This window comes from Kryptolebias marmoratus, linkage group LG8 (assembly GCF_001649575.2).
Source record: "Kryptolebias marmoratus isolate JLee-2015 linkage group LG8, ASM164957v2, whole genome shotgun sequence".
Lineage (NCBI taxonomy): Eukaryota > Metazoa > Chordata > Actinopteri > Cyprinodontiformes > Rivulidae > Kryptolebias > Kryptolebias marmoratus.
This window is the reverse complement of record NC_051437.1, coordinates 8,110,290-8,128,149: the sequence shown is the minus strand read 5'-3', so window position 1 is coordinate 8,128,149 and position 17,860 is coordinate 8,110,290. Positions and strand designations below refer to the sequence as shown.

Below are 17,860 nucleotides of genomic sequence, written 5' to 3'. Positions count from 1 at the left end.
GCTCCATCATGCTGAAGAAAACCACTGTTCATCTCCAAATTGCTCCTGGGTCGTTGGAAGAAGTTGAACTTGGAGGATGTTTTGACACCATTCCCTTTGAGTGAACCCACTCCCCTGGATGAGAAGCAACCTCACACATGAATGGTCTCAGGATGCTTCATTGTTGGTATGACACGGGACTCATGGTAGAACTCACCTTTTCTTCTCCGGACAATCCTTTTCCTAGAGGTGCCAAACATTCTGAAGGGGGCTTCATCAGAGGAAAATAACTTTACCCTAGTCTTCTGCAGTCCAATCCTTATACTTCCTGCAGAATGTCAGTCTGTCCTTGATGTTCTTCTTGAAGAGACGTGGCTTCTTTGCTGCCCTTCTTGACACCAAGCCATCCTCCCAAAGCCTTCATCTCACTGTGTGTTCAGATGCACTCACACCCGTCCTCTGTCATTCCTGAGCAAGCTCTGCACTGGTGGTGACCTGATCCCGTCGCTGTATCCTCTTTAGTAGATGATCCTGACGCTTGCTTGACTTTGGGTGCCCAGAATCCTTCTTCACCGCAACTGAACCGCTCTCCTTGAAGTTCTTGATGGTTGGATAAATGGTTGATTGGGGTGCCATCTTACACGCAGCAATGTCCTTGCCTGTGAAACCCTTCTGATGCAATGCATTGATGACTGCACGTGTTTCCTTGGAGGCAACCATGGTTAACAGAAGAAAACCTAACATGTCCACTACCCTTTCAAAGCAACCAGTCTGCTCTTCTAATTAGCCTGACAGAGTGATATCAGCTGTCTTGTCCTCACTTTTTCTCCTGCACTAACGACATAATCACTGAAATGATGTTAGCAGGCCGTTTCGTTAGGCTGGGATGCAGGCATTTATGTGATAAGGTTATTTTCATGGCAGGGAATGACTTTGCAATTAATTAGAATTCATCTGATTACTGTTTACAGTCTAGAGTTAATACAAACTACCATAATAAAAACTCTTTGTGAAAACCAAAATTTGTGCCGTGGTCAAAGTCTTCGGCCTCAACTGTAGAGCCGCTGCTCCTCTGCATTGAGAGGAGCAAGTTGAGGTGGTTTGGGCATCTGGTAAGGATGCCCCCTGGACCGATGAGCCCAAATAGACTTTTAGTTTGTTTATATAAACAGTTTATTACAAGTCCATTTTTTTAAATTTTGTAATTTATATTGGTGAAGATGAACACAATCATCTATTTATTGAACAAATTGGGCTAAACTTGACACCCTATAGGTTTAATAAAAGAGGGTTTGTGATTAGTTTGTTTTGTTTGTCTGTTGTCTGTATTACTAATCACAAAAAAATAAGTGTTGATGTTAAAAGAAGAAAAATGTGGTGTAGCATCAAAGTTGATGTTTAAAAAAAGGTTTAAAATTAGCTTTAGACTAGATTGTGTCTCATATTTTGTTCATATTTCTGTCAGTTCTGTGTATCTCTGCAGTCTTTTTGTGTTTTTTGCTTCTTTCATTGGTCAAATGTTCTTCTTGTGTTTATTTTGTGTCATTTCATGCCTTGTTTTGTTTTGTTTGAGATTTTGCTCATGTTTTTGTACCTCCATGTAGTTGTAGTTTTATACATGCTTTTATTTAGTTATGTGCTTCATTTTATTTTTAATTTCAGGCCTATTTGTCTAATTTCAACTGTACATTGTTTGTAAAATTTGTGTTATTTTATTCTTTATTTAGCTCATTGTGTTTTTATTTGAAGATACTCCATGTTATTGGCTACTCTGGGTTTCCTATTGGTAGTTTTGTAAGACATTTACATTGACATTTACATCTTATTGTGCAGTATTATTTTGTGGATTATGTGCAATATTACCTACAAGTTTTATGTTCAAATTTAAGTTAAGTACCACTTTGCCATTTGAGCCATATGTAAAATACAGTGAAACCAAATAGCTTGTTTTCTGAGTGAATACAAAATAAAGATAAAAATGAAAAAAAGAACATAATTAAGATAAAATAATACAGTAAAAAAGACATTGCTAAACCAGAAAGTGCAACCAGTGTCTCAACTAAAAATACAAAATGGTAATAGACATTAAAATAGGTATAATTATGAATGGAACAATCACATAAAGTTCATTCAGTACCTAAGGTTTAAATGTAAAAAAGACAAAGACATAAAAAATATATAAATAAAAATGATTTCATATCATGAAATTCTACGGAGCCCCTACGGTGACATTGGATGAAAAAAAAAGGCATACTAAATCGTTGCCACGAAATAATTATCTCGTGGCCACGATATGCTAAATCGTGGCCACGAGATAGTTCAGTCACTTCCCAGTGAGTCTGCAGTGTCTGTTGATCGTTAACATGGACAAGTTTGGGTTAATATCATTTTATTTTAACATCGGAATGAATTACAATGACATACTTCGGTCACTTGCGGTTAGACATGGACTTATTCTTAGCAAGAGACACTTAATTCGGCTCCTCAAAATGCATGGCTTTAGACGCAAGGAATATGCCGATGTCGGTGACGTCATAGATTTCATCATTCATCAGCTGGAAGGACCTGGGAGACTACATGGCTACAGGTGGATGTACCACAAGTGCTTAAAGAACGGCATTCGTGCAAAAAAGGAAGATGTCCGTTTGATTCTTTCAGCTCTCGACCCTGACGCCTCAGCCAGCCGTCGCTCCAGGAGACTCAACCGTAGGCAGTATTTTGCTGAAGGACCTAACTATATTTGGCATGTAGATTCTTACGATAAGTTAAAACCATATGGAATCTGCATCAGTGGTTGCATTGATGGCTTTTCGCGTAAAATACTCTGGCTGAAAGCTGCATACACAAGCAACGACCCACGCGTCATAGGGGGCTACTTTGTACAAGCGGTGGAGGAGTTTGGTGGCTGTCCCCGGATCGTACGGACAGATGCAGGAACTGAAAATGTGGTTGTCCGAGACATCCAGACCTACCTCCGCCGCAGTGATGTTGATAATAGAGCTGGTGAACAAAGCTACATCGCGGGAGCAAGTACTGCAAATCAGAGGATTGAAAGTTGGTGGGGTGTGTTGCGCAAAGAGGGTATGGAGTACTGGATACATCTGCTGGGCGAAATGAAAGATGAGGGTTTGTGTGCTGGAGACTACCTGGACAAATCACTTGTGCAGCTGTGCTTTCGGCACATTATTCAGGTGAGGTTTAAGTCCTGTTCTTTCATTCTTTGAACAGTATGCCATCTAAGAAATGAATCAAGGACTTGTAAAAAGTATTTGCTAAAAAAAGACTACACTGAGTAACTGATCAAAACGTCTTCTTACAGAAACCATATAAGGTTTTGAGCAAATTCTGCTATTAAAGACTAAAATGAAAATAATTAGTATAAACAAGATAGCCTTGTATAAAGTACCTCAAAGTAATACTTGAAAGAAAGTACAAGCGTCTTACCATAAAATTACTTTGGTAAAAGTTAAAATATGTTTTTAGAATATTTCTTAAGTAAAAGTCTTAAAGTATCTGAGATTTACTGTACTCAAGTGTCAAAAGTAAATTTTGCACGTATAATGTACTCAAGTATTAAAAGTATTGAGTAAAAGCAAGAGGTTAGAGTTTTCCAAATGACATTTATTGAGCGACAAAAGAAACAACTGGAGTTGTTGAACATAACATTAAAGATTTGATCTCTCTTTAGTAATGTTTTAAACCTTTCAGTGTGTTTTATGGACAAACGAAACCTCATTAACTGACATGAAGGAGAGTTATCTTAAAGATGTTTGTCCATATTCAGATGAAATTATTTTTCAAAGTTGCTAGAATTAAGTCTCGCTTTTCTTAGACTTAAGACAAGTCCTACAATGCTTAGATGTCATGGCTATGTGTGAAAGTAACTAGATTATTTTAAAAAATGGAAGGAGTAGAAAGTTCAGATATTTGTGTTCAAATGTAGGGTTTAAAAGTAAAAAGTTGTCAGAAAAATTAATACTGAAGTAAACTATAGATACCTGAAGAGACTAAGTTTTATAAGTATTTAAAAAAAGATACAGTAAAGGAGACTCAGTATTCAACCAATGTATTCTTTGATTTGTTGCTTATTTATTTATTTGCATAATTTTCAAAAATATTTCATATATAGTACACAGTTAAGATCTTTATCAACATTAATAAATAAAAATCAACAGTAAGACCACTTGAGAACGATTTCAAATGGGCATTTTGATTCACTTGAGTTAGGATTGCCTAAAAGCAGTTATTGAGGATGCATGAGGATATTTCATGCATGCTATAAGTGTTACATATAAGCTTTTAAACAAGACTGAAGAGAATTTTTTTAAAACAATGTTTAGTTTTCTCTTATTATTACATTTGGATAAGTGAACTGGTTACAGGTTACTTAAAAAACACCTCAATAGAACATTTACATTTCTCAGAATTATTGAAATGGTTTTAATTTAGAAAAATCTACCATACAGAAATGTAACAAGTTGTGTAGAAGTGCAACCCTTTTTTCTAGAACCCTTAATGCAGATGGCATGACCTTTTTGGCAGTGAAAATGTTGCCTAAGTGAAATTGATTAAAGTTCCATAGGGCTGAAGTCTTTATGAAGGGTATCAAGTTAACATTTTGGACAAAATGACCCAAACGTTTGGGGGATTTAATTGCTCTATTTTATTTACTGTGAAGCTTAACGGCATTGGCAGTTTCAAAGGCAATATATGGACAGTTATGTTTTCAGTCTAGTAAACATGAGTCCATTCTGTACTAAACCAATGAAAATGTGTCAGCAGGGGGCGCTGCAATACTTAGGGACCCCCAGAACCTGCAGATTTTGCTACAACCTAACTCAGTTACCTGTACAACACTGCCCTCTAGAGGGAATTTAGGACAATTACGTATTTATGAAACTGTTAATCAATGGCTTATGAACTTCATCATTTAAGAAGCATGTATATAACCTTGTTTTGTGTGTTATTGATTGGGTTAGTCTTTAAAACCTTCTTTTAACTGTAAGTATATATTTTCTTTGCAGGAAGAGCTTGATGAGATCAAGGCAGTCTGGAACAACCACCGCATCCGGCCAACAAAGAATCCCAATGTACCCAGTGGGATTCCAGACACGATGTTCACTGTGCCACAACTCTGGGGTTCTGAGGACTTCATTGACAGATCCTGATCGGACATCAGTGGAACAACTGAAGAATCAATCTGCAAAAGTGACATCAACAGAGTTTTGTTTTTTATTAAAGACAACTTAGGATATTAATAATTTTTCATTTTTAACCAACACAGAAAAAATGTGAAAGTTGTTCTATGCAATTGCTAAAAAGCAATAAAAGACTTTAGAAATATATTAGAAATATTTTGCGCAACAGTATTAAATTTCCCTTTGGGATTTATAAAGTATTTCTGAATTGAATTGAACCAACAACGTCTCTGATGGATTTGTGTTGTTGCATGTGAGATTATACTTCCTGTGAACATTATTGATAAGGAACAAGGTAAACAATTACCATAAATTTTTTTTAATAAAAACGAAAATAAAATCCAATAAGTAATCATATAAACTTTATATTCTCCTCTTTTGGGTTACAATAGGATCTCTGTTCACCTTAAGTAAGACTTTGGGTGTGATTGTGAAGGTGAATAAAAAACAATATGTTTTTACTTAATCAGACTATATTTATAAAATTTTATATTGAAGAAAATTATTAATTTTATAGTTTCGACAATAGGGTTAAGAGTAGCTTACCTTGTCATTTTTTAGTTTTGTTAATAGTTCTTCTCCAATTCCACGGTTCAGAAGATACTGGAAAAAGCCGTTGTCTTCTTTCTCCATTTTGTAAGTAGCCTTCAGAAAAATCCAAATGTTTCAATTAAAAGATATGTCAATCAAATGACTCTGTAATTTAAAAAATGTAACTAAATGTAACAAACACGAGAGGAAAAAGTATTCTCATGAAACGTTGTTCCACTTGAAGGTGAATGACCTATTTATTGGCAGCTGTGCTGTCTTGCCGTTTGTGTCTGATAGATCGCATTCTTCCTTTACATCATGTCTGTGTTAACACAGCATTTGAGTGAAAGAAGAGAAGACAAACTGCCTTCAGGTAATGTATGAACGCACTATATATATATTTATGGCAGACATACAGTACAGTCACTATTTATGCAGTTATGAATACTGACCTGAGATATTAAGCTACCTACTGCACATCAAGACTAAACCTAAATATTACAACTGAAAATAAGAACTATAATTATAAAAACAGCTGATATGCAACCATACAGTAAAATTATGCCGAAAACGACCACACGCAAAAATATGCAGCGCGGCTCTGTTGTTGCCATGGAAACGTGTAGGCCTAAACGAAAATCTAAATTCTAAAAACTAAGCTGTTTGACATTGTTTGCTTGAACAGCACGTCTTTTCTCCAAGTTTTACTAGTCCTATCTCGGTCATCCACGGGCGCATAAAGGTAGAGGAAGTTTTCCGATGTGGCTGGACCAGGGAGCGCATGTTTTGCTAATCATTAGCCTAGCTCGTATAGTAGCCAACCTATTACATTTAGCATTATCAACAACATGTCCGACTAGCAGCACTATTAACTTTAGGACTTGACCGTCCCAATGACAATAGTAAATAACAAAGCTATTCCATAAAACAAAATCACACAGTAATAATTACCTCTACTCAACAACACCTGTCCAGTAGGAGTCCATCTGCACAGTAGACAACTTGACAACTATCCCGCAAACTTGAACTATCTCGTGGCCACGAATTAACTGTCTCGTGCCCACGATTTAGCATCTCGTGGGCACGAGATAATTAATTCGTCGCCACGATTTAGTATGCCTTTTTTTTCATCCAATGTCACTGCAGGGGCTCCGTAAAATTCAACTAAATTGAGTTTAAAAATTGTCCTTCTTTAAATTTTTTGTGTTTCATCGTGTAAAATGATTTTTTTGTATACCTAAATTATATTTTGGTTATAAAATTAACTTTGGGAAATTGAAGTTCATGGGCGTAAAAGGCATCAAAAACTGACATTAGTTGCTTTAAAACCTAATATTTGTTCACACGTAAAATAAAATAAAATAAAATAAAATAAAATAAAATAAAATAAATTTCCCCTGCTGTTATCCTCCACACCAGCAGGGGGCAGCACTTCCGGCCGCAGGCTGTACACCGACAGACCTGCGAAGAAAGGAACAGTCTGTTCCGTCACCGGCGTTTTATTTAGCGGTGGAAGGTCGTCAGCAGCTGGACGGAATTTGACAGAATTCCAACCCAAAACCAGCCTTAAAACCCCGAAGTTGTCATTTTGCGGCACTCGGGACGCCGGGTGATGTGAGCGAGACGGAGCAGTTTCGGGAAGGCGGCCGTACGTCGCGTTTGGTCGCTGCTTTGAAACCTCGTTAGCCGTTGGTGACCGTGCCTGACGTCGGTTCGGCTGAAGGCTTCGATACGGGCGCGAGGGCGGTTCGTTGGGTTTTGTAACCGCTCGGATTCAGGGACTTTCCGATCGGGAGGAGAGGAGGGGGGAACCGCGATTCGGCTTCCGTTGGAGCAAACCCGGCGGGACTCGGCTTCTCCGGACCTCCCTTCCTCCTTGCGGACGGGGTGGCTGGTTTGATGGCAGCCACGGCCGGTGCCCGGAGGTTACCCATGGGTGTGCGGACGTTCAGCGACTTCCTCCAGATCGCCACTGTGGGTTCCCCTCGCTCGTGTCCCAAAACGGTACCGAGAGGATGCTCGAGACAGAACATCAGGTGAGTCTGTCCTGGAGGCGTTTTATTAAAAAACAAGACACAGGTGATGTGGCGCCAGCCTCCAGAGATGTTTATGCTTTTCTTTTTAAAGTGAAAGTAACCTTTTAGATGGAGGAATATTGAATAAGCCACTTGTTGCAGGTATCAGATACTGTCTAATTAATGCTGTAATTAATTTGGTATTTACTCGACACGTTTTTTTGTTTAACTAATAAATCCCCTATAATTGTGCTGTTGTTAAATAATTGTATAGTTAATGTGTGGTTGTACTGTGAGGAGCCTATCAGATGATGGGACTTCCTGCTCAACAACAAGCTGTAAAGTAGTTTACTGCCTAGAAACAAAGTGATCCCATCCTAATCAGCAAATGCAATATTTGTGTGTGCTGACTGAATAAATGTATTTATTTTTATTCATAAAGCTGGTATGATCTTTCTACTCTGGGTAAATAAAGGCAGGGCAGGATTAAGGAATGTGTGGGCCCCTGGGCTAGAGCTACTTTTGGGGCCCTGTTGACATTATATAAACACGCTATATTGCCAAAAGTATTTGATCGTCTCCCTTCAGGCTTATAAACTTGAGTGACATTCCATTCTTAATCCATAGGGTTTAATATGATGTTGGTCCACTCTTTACAGCTATAAGAGCTTCAACTCTTCTGGGAAGGCTTTCCACAGGTTTAGGAGTGTTTATGGGAGTTTTTGACCATTCTTCCAGAAGCTCATCTGTGAGGTCAGACACTGATGTTGGACAGAAGGCCTGGCTCTCAGTCTCTGGTTGAGGTCAGGACTCTGTGAAGGTCAGTTAAGTTCTTCCACACCAAACTCCCTCATCCATGTCTTTATGGACCTTGCTTTGTGCACTGATTTTTATTCATGTTGGAACAGGAAGGGGCCATCCCAAACTGTTCCCACAAAGCTGGGAGCACGGAATTGTCCAAAATGTCTTGGTACGCTGAGGCATTACGAGTTCCTTTCACTGGAATTAAGCAGCTGAGCCCAACTCCTGAAAAACAACCCCACACCATAACCCTCCCTCCACCAAACTTTACACTTGGCACAATGCAGTCAGACAAGAACTGTTCTCCTGACAGCCGCTAAACCCAGATTCATCCATCAGGTTGTCAGACAGAGAAGAATGATTCACCACTCCAAAAAACTTGTCTCCTCTGCTCTGGAGTCCAGTAGCGGCTGCTTCACTCTTCACTCTGTGGTTTTACATGGCCAACCACTTCATGGCTGAGTTGCTGTCGTTTCCAATCACTTCCACTTTGTTATAATCCCACTAACTGCTGACTGCGGAATATTTAGTAGAAAGAAAATTTCACAACTGGACTTATTGCACAGGTAGCATTCCTATTAAGGTACCACGCTGGAATTCATTGAGTTCCTGAGAGCGACCCATTCTTTCACTAATGTTTGTAAAAGCAGTCTGCATGCCTAGGTGCTGATTGAAACACCTGAATTCAATGATTTGGATGGGTGAGTGAATACTTTTGGCAATACAGTGTACAGTTTATACAAAACAGCACAGAAAAACTAGAGGTTTACGGCCTGGAGTTCTGAGGAAGTCTGCTCCGTCACAGTTTACTGCTTTATTTAGCCATCGCTGCACAGATCACAAGTGGATCCGAACCGTTTCTCTATTTAAACTCAAAGACGAAGTGCATTTCCTTTTTCAAGGGACAGACTATTTTAAAGCAAATAAAAATGATGAGTGACAAATATGCAGAATATCAGCAAACCAAACAACACGCAACAATCTTTTCATAAAGCAGTATGAATGCTTTGTCCTAAAGCCTTGAGATTACAGAGAGTTTAACTACAGTGTTTTAGTTGATATCCGAGTTAAAGTGTCGACATACTGCCTGACTTTATGAACAATTATAAGATGTCTAATAGGATTTACATCCTTTAGAAGCGTTTGCTGCGTGGACCTCAAGATGAAGGTGAAAATGCAGAATAATTACAGAAAACAACAACTGTGCATCTTTTTTTTTTTTTTACAAAGCAAGAGGAACAATTACAAACGATTATGGTTCAAAATTACAGACTAAAGTCATTCAGTAAAACTTGTAGCACTGTATGGACTTTAAAAATAAAACCAATCTGAAGCCCATTAAACAGAAACCATAAAGTAGTTATTAATCCATGTCAGCATCAACAAATTAAAACACTTTTCAGTGATGTGGGCTTGCTCCTCATTGAAGATAAGGAAAATAAAGCCTTTGGAAAACTATTTGTTAAAACAATAATCCCTCTCATCCTCGGGGCCCCGGGAAAGTCTGGAAAGTCCAGCCTTGAACAAAGGTATATGTGTTGTAACCTTTTTAAAGGTAAAACCACTCCCCCACATCCCCACAGGTCGACGCTTCAAACCGTAGCTTTTACCCATTGGTGTTAACTCACAGTCAGATGTTTGTTTGTTATTTTCTGCTCCCGGCTCAGAAGCCACCAGCGTTCTCTCCTGACACTCGGGCCTTTCAGGACCTCGCAGGTTCAGCTCACTGGCAGCTGGAAACTAGAATGTAGTCGTTTTGTCTTTTTTGCCGGGGGGGCATTTCCACCTCTCCGGGCTCACAGAAAATCTGCTCTCGCCTCGTAGACACCTGTCTTCGTGTGGCATTCTGATGACGAGAAGTCCCAAGGTGCTTTGTCTTCAGGAGTGGGACACGATGACGGCAGCTCCCCAGAGCAGAAACTTCATCAGCCTCACCAACAAAAGGAAGGAGTACTCCGAACGCAGGATACTTGGGTAATATTCAATATTCGCTAGTACTGACCGTGTTCTTAACTACAAGTAGGAGTAACGACCTTGTGATGATTGTTGTCACAGTTACACTATGCTGGAAATGTATGAAGTAGTGGCCAATGTGGACGATTACAAGCACTTTGTGCCGTGGTGTAAGAAGTCCCAGACCATCATGAAGAGAGCGGGTCACTGCAAAGCCCAGCTCGAAGTGGGCTTCCCTCCAGTCATGGAGAGATACACGTCGATGATCACAAGCGTTAGGCCTCATTTAGTCAAAGTAAGTACCCATCGGTGTGGTGAGTGACTAACATCTGATCTGTGACACACATGGATCGGACAGACTCGCTGTAAAGCATCCATTTCTTCGTGTTAAATGTTTTTTTTTTTTTTTTGTCGTCTCGTTTTAGGCAGTGTGTACAGATGGGAAACTCTTCAATCATTTGGAAACAATATGGCGCTTTAGTCCTGGCATTCCTGGTTACCCTCGGACCTGCACAGTAGACTTTTCTGTAAGTTTCCCCGAAGTGTGCTTCATGCTCACGTTGTTGTGAATCAAAAGCGGAGAAGAAGCTAGCTGCTGATTTCAGGGTTTTTCAGGAAACATGGAAGCTAGTTCAGCGTTCACTGACATTAATTTTTACCTGATGATGTCATTTTCCAACGATGCACATGAGGCTACACTCAGTTTTTCTTATTTCAGAACAGTCCGTCGTCTTCTGTAGCTGCTCCAGGATGTTCTCGCTGAAAGGCTTAATTCTTTTTTAGAAATCTTCTAGTCTTGTAAAAGTCTGGATCCATTCCTTGTGTTTTATATTTAGCTTTTTCTTGTAACTTTTTAAAATAAGTCTTCAGACTTTCTGAGGGGATTTAAATTGATCTTAAACTTCGGCTGCTTTCTTTAAAAATGAATTTTCAGTCCAGTATCTGACCATTTTAAGCTGCTTAACTCTGACCTTTGAATCATAATGAACCAGAGTTGTGTCAACACATTAAAAGCGACTTGGGAAAGAACAATTTTAACTGGGATCTTTACACTGCTTGTTAAAGTTATTAATCCTTACCAAATATAACCCACTTTTACGTACAGAGGGAATGTTTCAGGCCAGTCAGCTTGACGTCTCAGGTCCTTTTTAGGGTTTTTTCTTTTCTCTTGTTTCTCTGATACATGACGTTCAGATCATGTTCATCTGCTGTAGATATTCTCTTTGTTTTTTGTCCCCTACTTCTCCACATTCTAACCTTTTGAGCACACATCATGTTATCACGGTCAGGTGCGAGGACTGGACAGAAAAACTCGGACAAAGAAATCCGCCGAAGTCTAAAAAGAATTGTCAGAAAGCCTGAAGAAGTGCTGATCAAGGCCACTTTAAAAGATTACAAATTCTGTCTCCTTGGGAATACAAATATAAAGAAATTAGGTTGGGATTAAAATGTTTTTGCGGAGTGCTGTAACTTTTTCCAGCTAAACGACCCAAAAATGGACTCCATTTACCAAGAAATGTGTGGATAAACTGAGTCTGTTCACATCAGGGGGACGGATAACACACGTCAGACACAAATGAGAACATTAAAAACAAGAAAAGCCCCTTTGTGGGACTAACTGTTTCTTGTGATATTAGATAATAATGTGATGTCAACAAAGCTGAAATGGTTTATACTAAAAGTGGTCCTCAGATGGCTTCATACGTGATAACAGAAGCTCTTCAGCACTCATCGTTTCACTGAATGAGTGGCTCGGTATTAAACCTTCAGAAGGACTCTTTGTTTGGCCTAAGAGGTCTGAGAACTCCATCCTGGCCCTACGGCTACGAGACCGAGGCGTTGCAGCGTGGTTTACTGGCACTATGAGGGCAGGAGTCCTCAGTCTGGTGCTCATGATAGGAAAAAAAATCCACATTAAATCCAGTAAACAGGCTGACTAAGGGAAAACATAAAAAACAGCACTGCTTTCTCTGTTCTAATCAGAAGTTAAAGAGACTGAAACACAAATAAAGCGCTGTCAGAGAGCTCTCGTTGCAGCCTCAGCAGGAAGTGCTCCTCTGTTTTCTGTCGGAAACTTGCATCATATATGCATCCTAAAAGGTTCTTACTTTTATAGATGTTCATGTATTCATTCCCAATTAAATTCTGCTCTTTTTAGTTTTAATATAAGATAGCCTACTACTTAAAAATGAACAAAGATGAGTGATTATTTTCAAGTGTTTGTGACAAATAATCAACTAAAATCTCTCACAAGCTTTACCAGGCTGTTGCTCCTAATTCAGAAGCAACTTCGTCCACACCTGTTGTTTGTTTTTGTCTTCTTACATGGTGTTAACCCACTCTGCTGTCTGTCTGAAGGCTGTGACTTCTATACTGAGCAGAAAAATGACATTCATGTTTCCTGCTCATTTCCCTTCAAACTCTTGTACGCTGCCTTTATCGACTGACCCCTCTCGCCCTAAAAGGAGGAAAAAATCTTAGTCTGTGTGTGTGTTTTTTTTTTTTATTTATTTGGACAGATCTCCTTCGAGTTCCGCTCCCTGCTCCACTCCCAGTTAGCCACCATGTTCTTCGACGAAGTTGTGAAGCAGAACGTCGCCGCGTTCGAGCGGCGAGCCTCCAAGCTGTACGGCCCAGAGACACGAATTCCACGAGAGCTGATGTTTCACGAGGTGCACCAGACGTGATGGCGACGACGAGCGGTCGCCGCCGCCATCATCGTCATCATCATCATCATCTGGCCTTAAACCAACTTCTGTCCGCTTCACCCACTCAGACCTGCATGTTGCAGCTTAGTCACCCCCCCATACATCGACTCCTCCCAGCTACGAAGGCGTGCAGCGGACCTCTCAGCTCCCAATGTTTGAAATCCTGCCTCAGATTCTTCTTTCTCCTCACGTTAAGTCCGTCTACCTCCAGTTTAGTTCTCGTTTCCTGCGCTCCCTGGCCGTAACGAGCCGTATTTATGTCAACAAAGCAGCAAACCATTGCATCATGTTACATCTGTAACAATGGTTATTTTAAACATCTCTCTCTTTTTTTTTTTTTTTTTTTTTAAATTCTATACAGAGGCTTTGAAAAGCCCGACCTGTGCTCAGGTTTTATGGTCGCTGGGATCCTGAGGATCCGGTCCTGGTCTCCCTCACGCATCAGCATGTAAACAGCACCGCCATCAGCTCGTCCTACTATATTACAAAAATCCTGTTTGGTTTTTTTTTTTTTTTTTTGCCTTTTGCCTTTCATCCATTTGCTCCCGCTCCAAATGGAAATTTTAATACCATACGTCTAAATGTAGAGCTACTGCAAGTTCTTCTATATTTTTTAATTTATTTAGCAGTGAATATAAGGAAAGTTTTGTTTTATTTGGGCTTATTAAAGGTGCCATGTTTTGGGATGTTTGTGGTCACTGTGACAGTATTAGAAAGTGTTTTTTGTTTTGTTTTTTTCCTCAAAGGGGTAAAACGTAATGAAGCTAACTGCGGTCTCACCTGAACAGGAAGTGAGAAATGTAGCTTTAACTCAGCTGCTGTGCTGTGAGGATTGTACTTCTGAGACTTTGCCTGACACTTTTAATAATGCCTTATTTTATAGCCCGCCCTCGGAGACCTNGGGGGTCAGACTTTTGCACAAAACACCCGAATTAAATCGCCGAACCACTGGGGTGGACTGAAAATCCGTCGAATCAGGAGGGGAAAAATGAAACCGTCGCATATTATCTCAGAAAACGACAACTTTATATTTGATATATTATTTTATAGATTTGTGAAGCTGAAGATAAAACAAACAAACAAACAAAAAAAGGCATTTCCCTTGATCTCAATTGATGCTTCTTTACATTGAGGATTAAAGACTAAAATCACACCCTGTAGAAGAAACGTAGTTCCCCCTCAGCCCATTATATTTTGTGATCAGGACCACAATGTTTTCATGATGTTTTTATTTAAAAATATGCTGACGAGCTGTAGAATAAAACATTGCAAATCATTTATTGTCTGATTTCTTTCTTTTTCTCCAGGACTTCACCAAACGGGCACGTTTTTAGCTCAGACTTTTATTTTGATGGGGCGTATTTCCCATTGTTTTCTTTAACCTGAAGGCTCAAAGTTAGATACTTTTTCAGACTTTAAAGGCTTGGCGTTCCTTGAAGGCTCGATGTCCTGAGGTGTGAGTGCTCAGAGAACGTGCTGAGGATGACTCTCTGCTACTACCACACCAGATGTGTTAGAAAGCGGCCCACGTCTTCAGTGTTTAACCCAGCCTAAAACACTAAAAAAAACAAGGTCTAATCTGTGTTTCACCTCAAAGCCAACTTAGCATGCATCAATATCCATGTAAACACCAATTGAAAGCTTAGTTTTTTGGACATACTGCAGTAAATCATTTGTTTTCAACTAGAAAAACTGAATTTACTCATATTTCCTAAAGTGAAGACAGCGTATTATCTGAGTCTAATATTAGATCACATCTATCTGTGGTGTTACGGGTCAAAACTGACTCATAGATTTATGTTGGGGGGGACAAAAAGGAAAGAAAAGTCTTTCTTTTATTCCTAAAACCCAACTTTATTTTACTCAGAAAATTAAACATTGAAAAACCATTTAGTATTGGTTATGTGCAGTATGATTGTTTCAGTGTGCCCCCTGTGCAGGATGTTTCATCTCCATTCAACTACTGCCAAACATCCCTTCTCCCTTCCATGTTGGTGGCTGTGGATCAGTGGTTAGAGCAGTCGGAGGTTTGATTCCAGCAGTACGCCACATGTTGAAGTGTCTCTGGGCAAGACACAGACCCCTCACTGCCTCCGATGTGCCCCATCAGTGTATGAATGTAATCTAAAGCTCTGATTAATCTATAGATGATTTATTCAGATTAGCTTTGTAGAGTAGCAGAGTGCTGGATGTGTGTGGATGGATAGATGAGGGCACAGATTGGGTTTTATTGAGTGGCCTGGGGGGCTAGAAAGGTGATATAAGTACACAGCATTAAACACAAGCAGGATAAAAGACCATGGTGTGAACTCCACTGCTGTCTTCAGGCCTTGGAGCCATTCTGATGTTGATGCCCATCTGAGTCCTCTTCATCAGAGGTCTTCTCTCGTGTCATATTGAAATCATCAAAAATATATATCCACATTTTGTTTCACTCTGTCCTCAATATCACTCTCGTGATTAAAGGTATGATTAGACAAAGTTTATCAGTATTCTGGGAGAAAGTCTGCATCCATGTGGGAGAAGATCGGAGCCATGTTTGATCCTCAGGGTAACCCACAAATGTCACATTTTCTATTTAGACACCTTCAGAATTTATGAAAATGGTAAAAAATATATATGTTGTGTTAAAATAATAGTTTCTAAGGATATCATGAAGCCTAGTGCCAATAAAAAAAAAGCAAACTACTCCTTACCTAAAGTTGAAAATGGGTCAAATTTGACTCAAACATAATATAAAGGTTAATGAGGTTCATTAGCTGTGGCAGCCATCTTGAATAATTTAGAGTCCAAACTGCACCGTGTTGCTGACATGTCTGTTGTAGCTGCAAGCAGTGAACTTTAAAGGTTAAAGAGGAAAAACACGAGGTGGTTCTTGTTTACGTTGTTGACTTCCTGACTTCCTTGTCCCACCCAGAACACTCAGCCAGTTTCTTCCTCCAGCTTCAGCGTAAACACAGAGGTTTCTTTGCACTTGCTACCTTTGTTGCAGGAGTGAAGAGAGAGAGGAGGGGACGTGCAGCTGACCAGCCCGAAACCAGAGTGGGGTTAAGGAATGTGGGACAGTTATTAATAACAGCGCATGTGAGAGGTGGGCATCTTCTTTTCACGATGAAGATGATCCAGAGATCAAAAAAAAAAGAGGCCAAATTAAATCACCAAACTTGATAAGAAATGCAAGAAAACAGTAAGAAGAGATCCAGGTTTTGGTCTGTGGGGAAACAGCAGCTGTGTGTTTGAAAAGAAGGAATCTTTATTTAAATATATGCATCTTTTTTTCCAGGTTATTGTCATTGTGATGCTGATTAAAGTGAGACGACGTGAGGCTGATCCCACTGCTCTGTGGAGGCAGGGATGATTTACAACTTCAGAAATACAAGATCATTCTAAGCGAGCTTTTTGTTTCGTTTAATCAGAAGAAAAGATACCAAACAGTCGTTAATAAAAACCTTTTATTCTTCAGTTTTTGTTAGGTTTTCAAATGATTTCTGCTTAAGCTTCCCCTGCCCGTTTGACCCGTCCAGCTCTATCCCCCCCAAGTGTCTCTCCGATGAAACTATCTGCGATTAATCCCCCCCCACATTCGTTACAAACGACCTTTATGACCCTCTACGATCAAAATAACCACAACCCAACACACAGAGGAACACGGGAAAACGCTGAGATGTCTACTAAAGCCTGAACAAAGAATAACGGTACTACACAGGCGTGTGAACTACGGCAAAAGTTTTGTTCGGGGGGAGAAAAAATAAAATAATAATAATAATAATAATAATAATGCAAGAACATAAACTTCACAAACATGGAGTGTAGAGCCCAGAACCTAAGAACAAGCTTGAAACGTTCAAGTGAAAAAAACAAAAATAAGACAAACAGCACCAGCTAAGCCCACAAAGATGAGCGAGAAACTGTATGTACAAGACAGCTGCAGCTTTCTTCTTGTTCTTAGTGAGAATTAGACTGTGATCAGGGAATCTGAGGCTACAGGGGTGGTAAACTGTGGTACTCACTGTGGTTATAGAGCGCATACATTCAAGCTATACATATATATACCTATGTACACAAATTATAAGACCATCCGTCTTCTACTGCTTCAAATTATAAACAAAACCACAAAATGAGAACCCCCAAAATTATAGTCATTTTTACAAATTCAAACTCAGTAAGCCTTCGTAGGAAAGGTACACGGTCAGTCCAGAAAACGACTACAAATGAGGAATCCAGTTAAGCTAGTGCTCATTTTGGAGTAGCTGATGTCGAAAGCGCTTTCCTGTGGGGATAAAGTCGAACTGAAACAACGAGGACAACTACAGAGCCTCCTTCTGCCACTTTTTATTCAAGCTTGCTCTTAAAGATTCACAGCGGGCAGCCAATTACAACACCTCGACTCAAATTTAACTTACTCTTGCTGTACAATATTATTCCGTTCCTACTATTCTTAAGACCCTTTAAGCAGAGCGTCATTAAAAATACAAACAGTTAAAGGGGAAAAAAAAAACCTGTTATTGTGATCATAGGAGTAATTGAGGTCACTTTTAAAAGAAAATTACAATAAGGCATACTAAAAGTGTTAAAGTCTGTTCTACTGGTTCTACTAGTAAGATAGATTTCTCACCTCCTTCCACTCANGGGGGGGGGGGGGGAATGGGAGATTAAAGATTTAAAGGGGCAGCAT

At 39.6% G+C, this 17,860-nt stretch overlaps 1 protein-coding gene and 1 long non-coding RNA gene across 2 annotated transcripts; one reads left to right on the top strand and one right to left on the bottom strand.

The window, feature by feature from the left end:
- Nucleotides 1-4,065: 4,065 nt before the first annotated feature.
- Nucleotides 4,066-7,609, bottom strand: LOC108237622. The gene is made up of 3 exons (XR_001808641.3): nt 6,660-7,609; nt 5,724-5,822; nt 4,066-5,179 (listed from the first exon to the last, which is right to left on the bottom strand). It is a non-coding gene; the product is annotated as an uncharacterized LOC108237622 (long non-coding RNA).
- On the top strand, nt 7,608-14,463 carry si:dkey-190g6.2 (coenzyme Q-binding protein COQ10 homolog A, mitochondrial). Its single transcript, XM_017419114.3, has 5 exons — nt 7,608-7,744; nt 10,349-10,498; nt 10,580-10,772; nt 10,903-11,004; nt 12,997-14,463. The coding sequence occupies exons 1-5, from the start codon at nt 7,608-7,610 to the stop codon at nt 13,162-13,164; spliced, it is 750 nt and encodes a 249-aa protein (XP_017274603.1). The 3' UTR covers nt 13,165-14,463.
- The last annotated feature ends 3,397 nt before the right edge of the window (nt 14,464-17,860 follow it).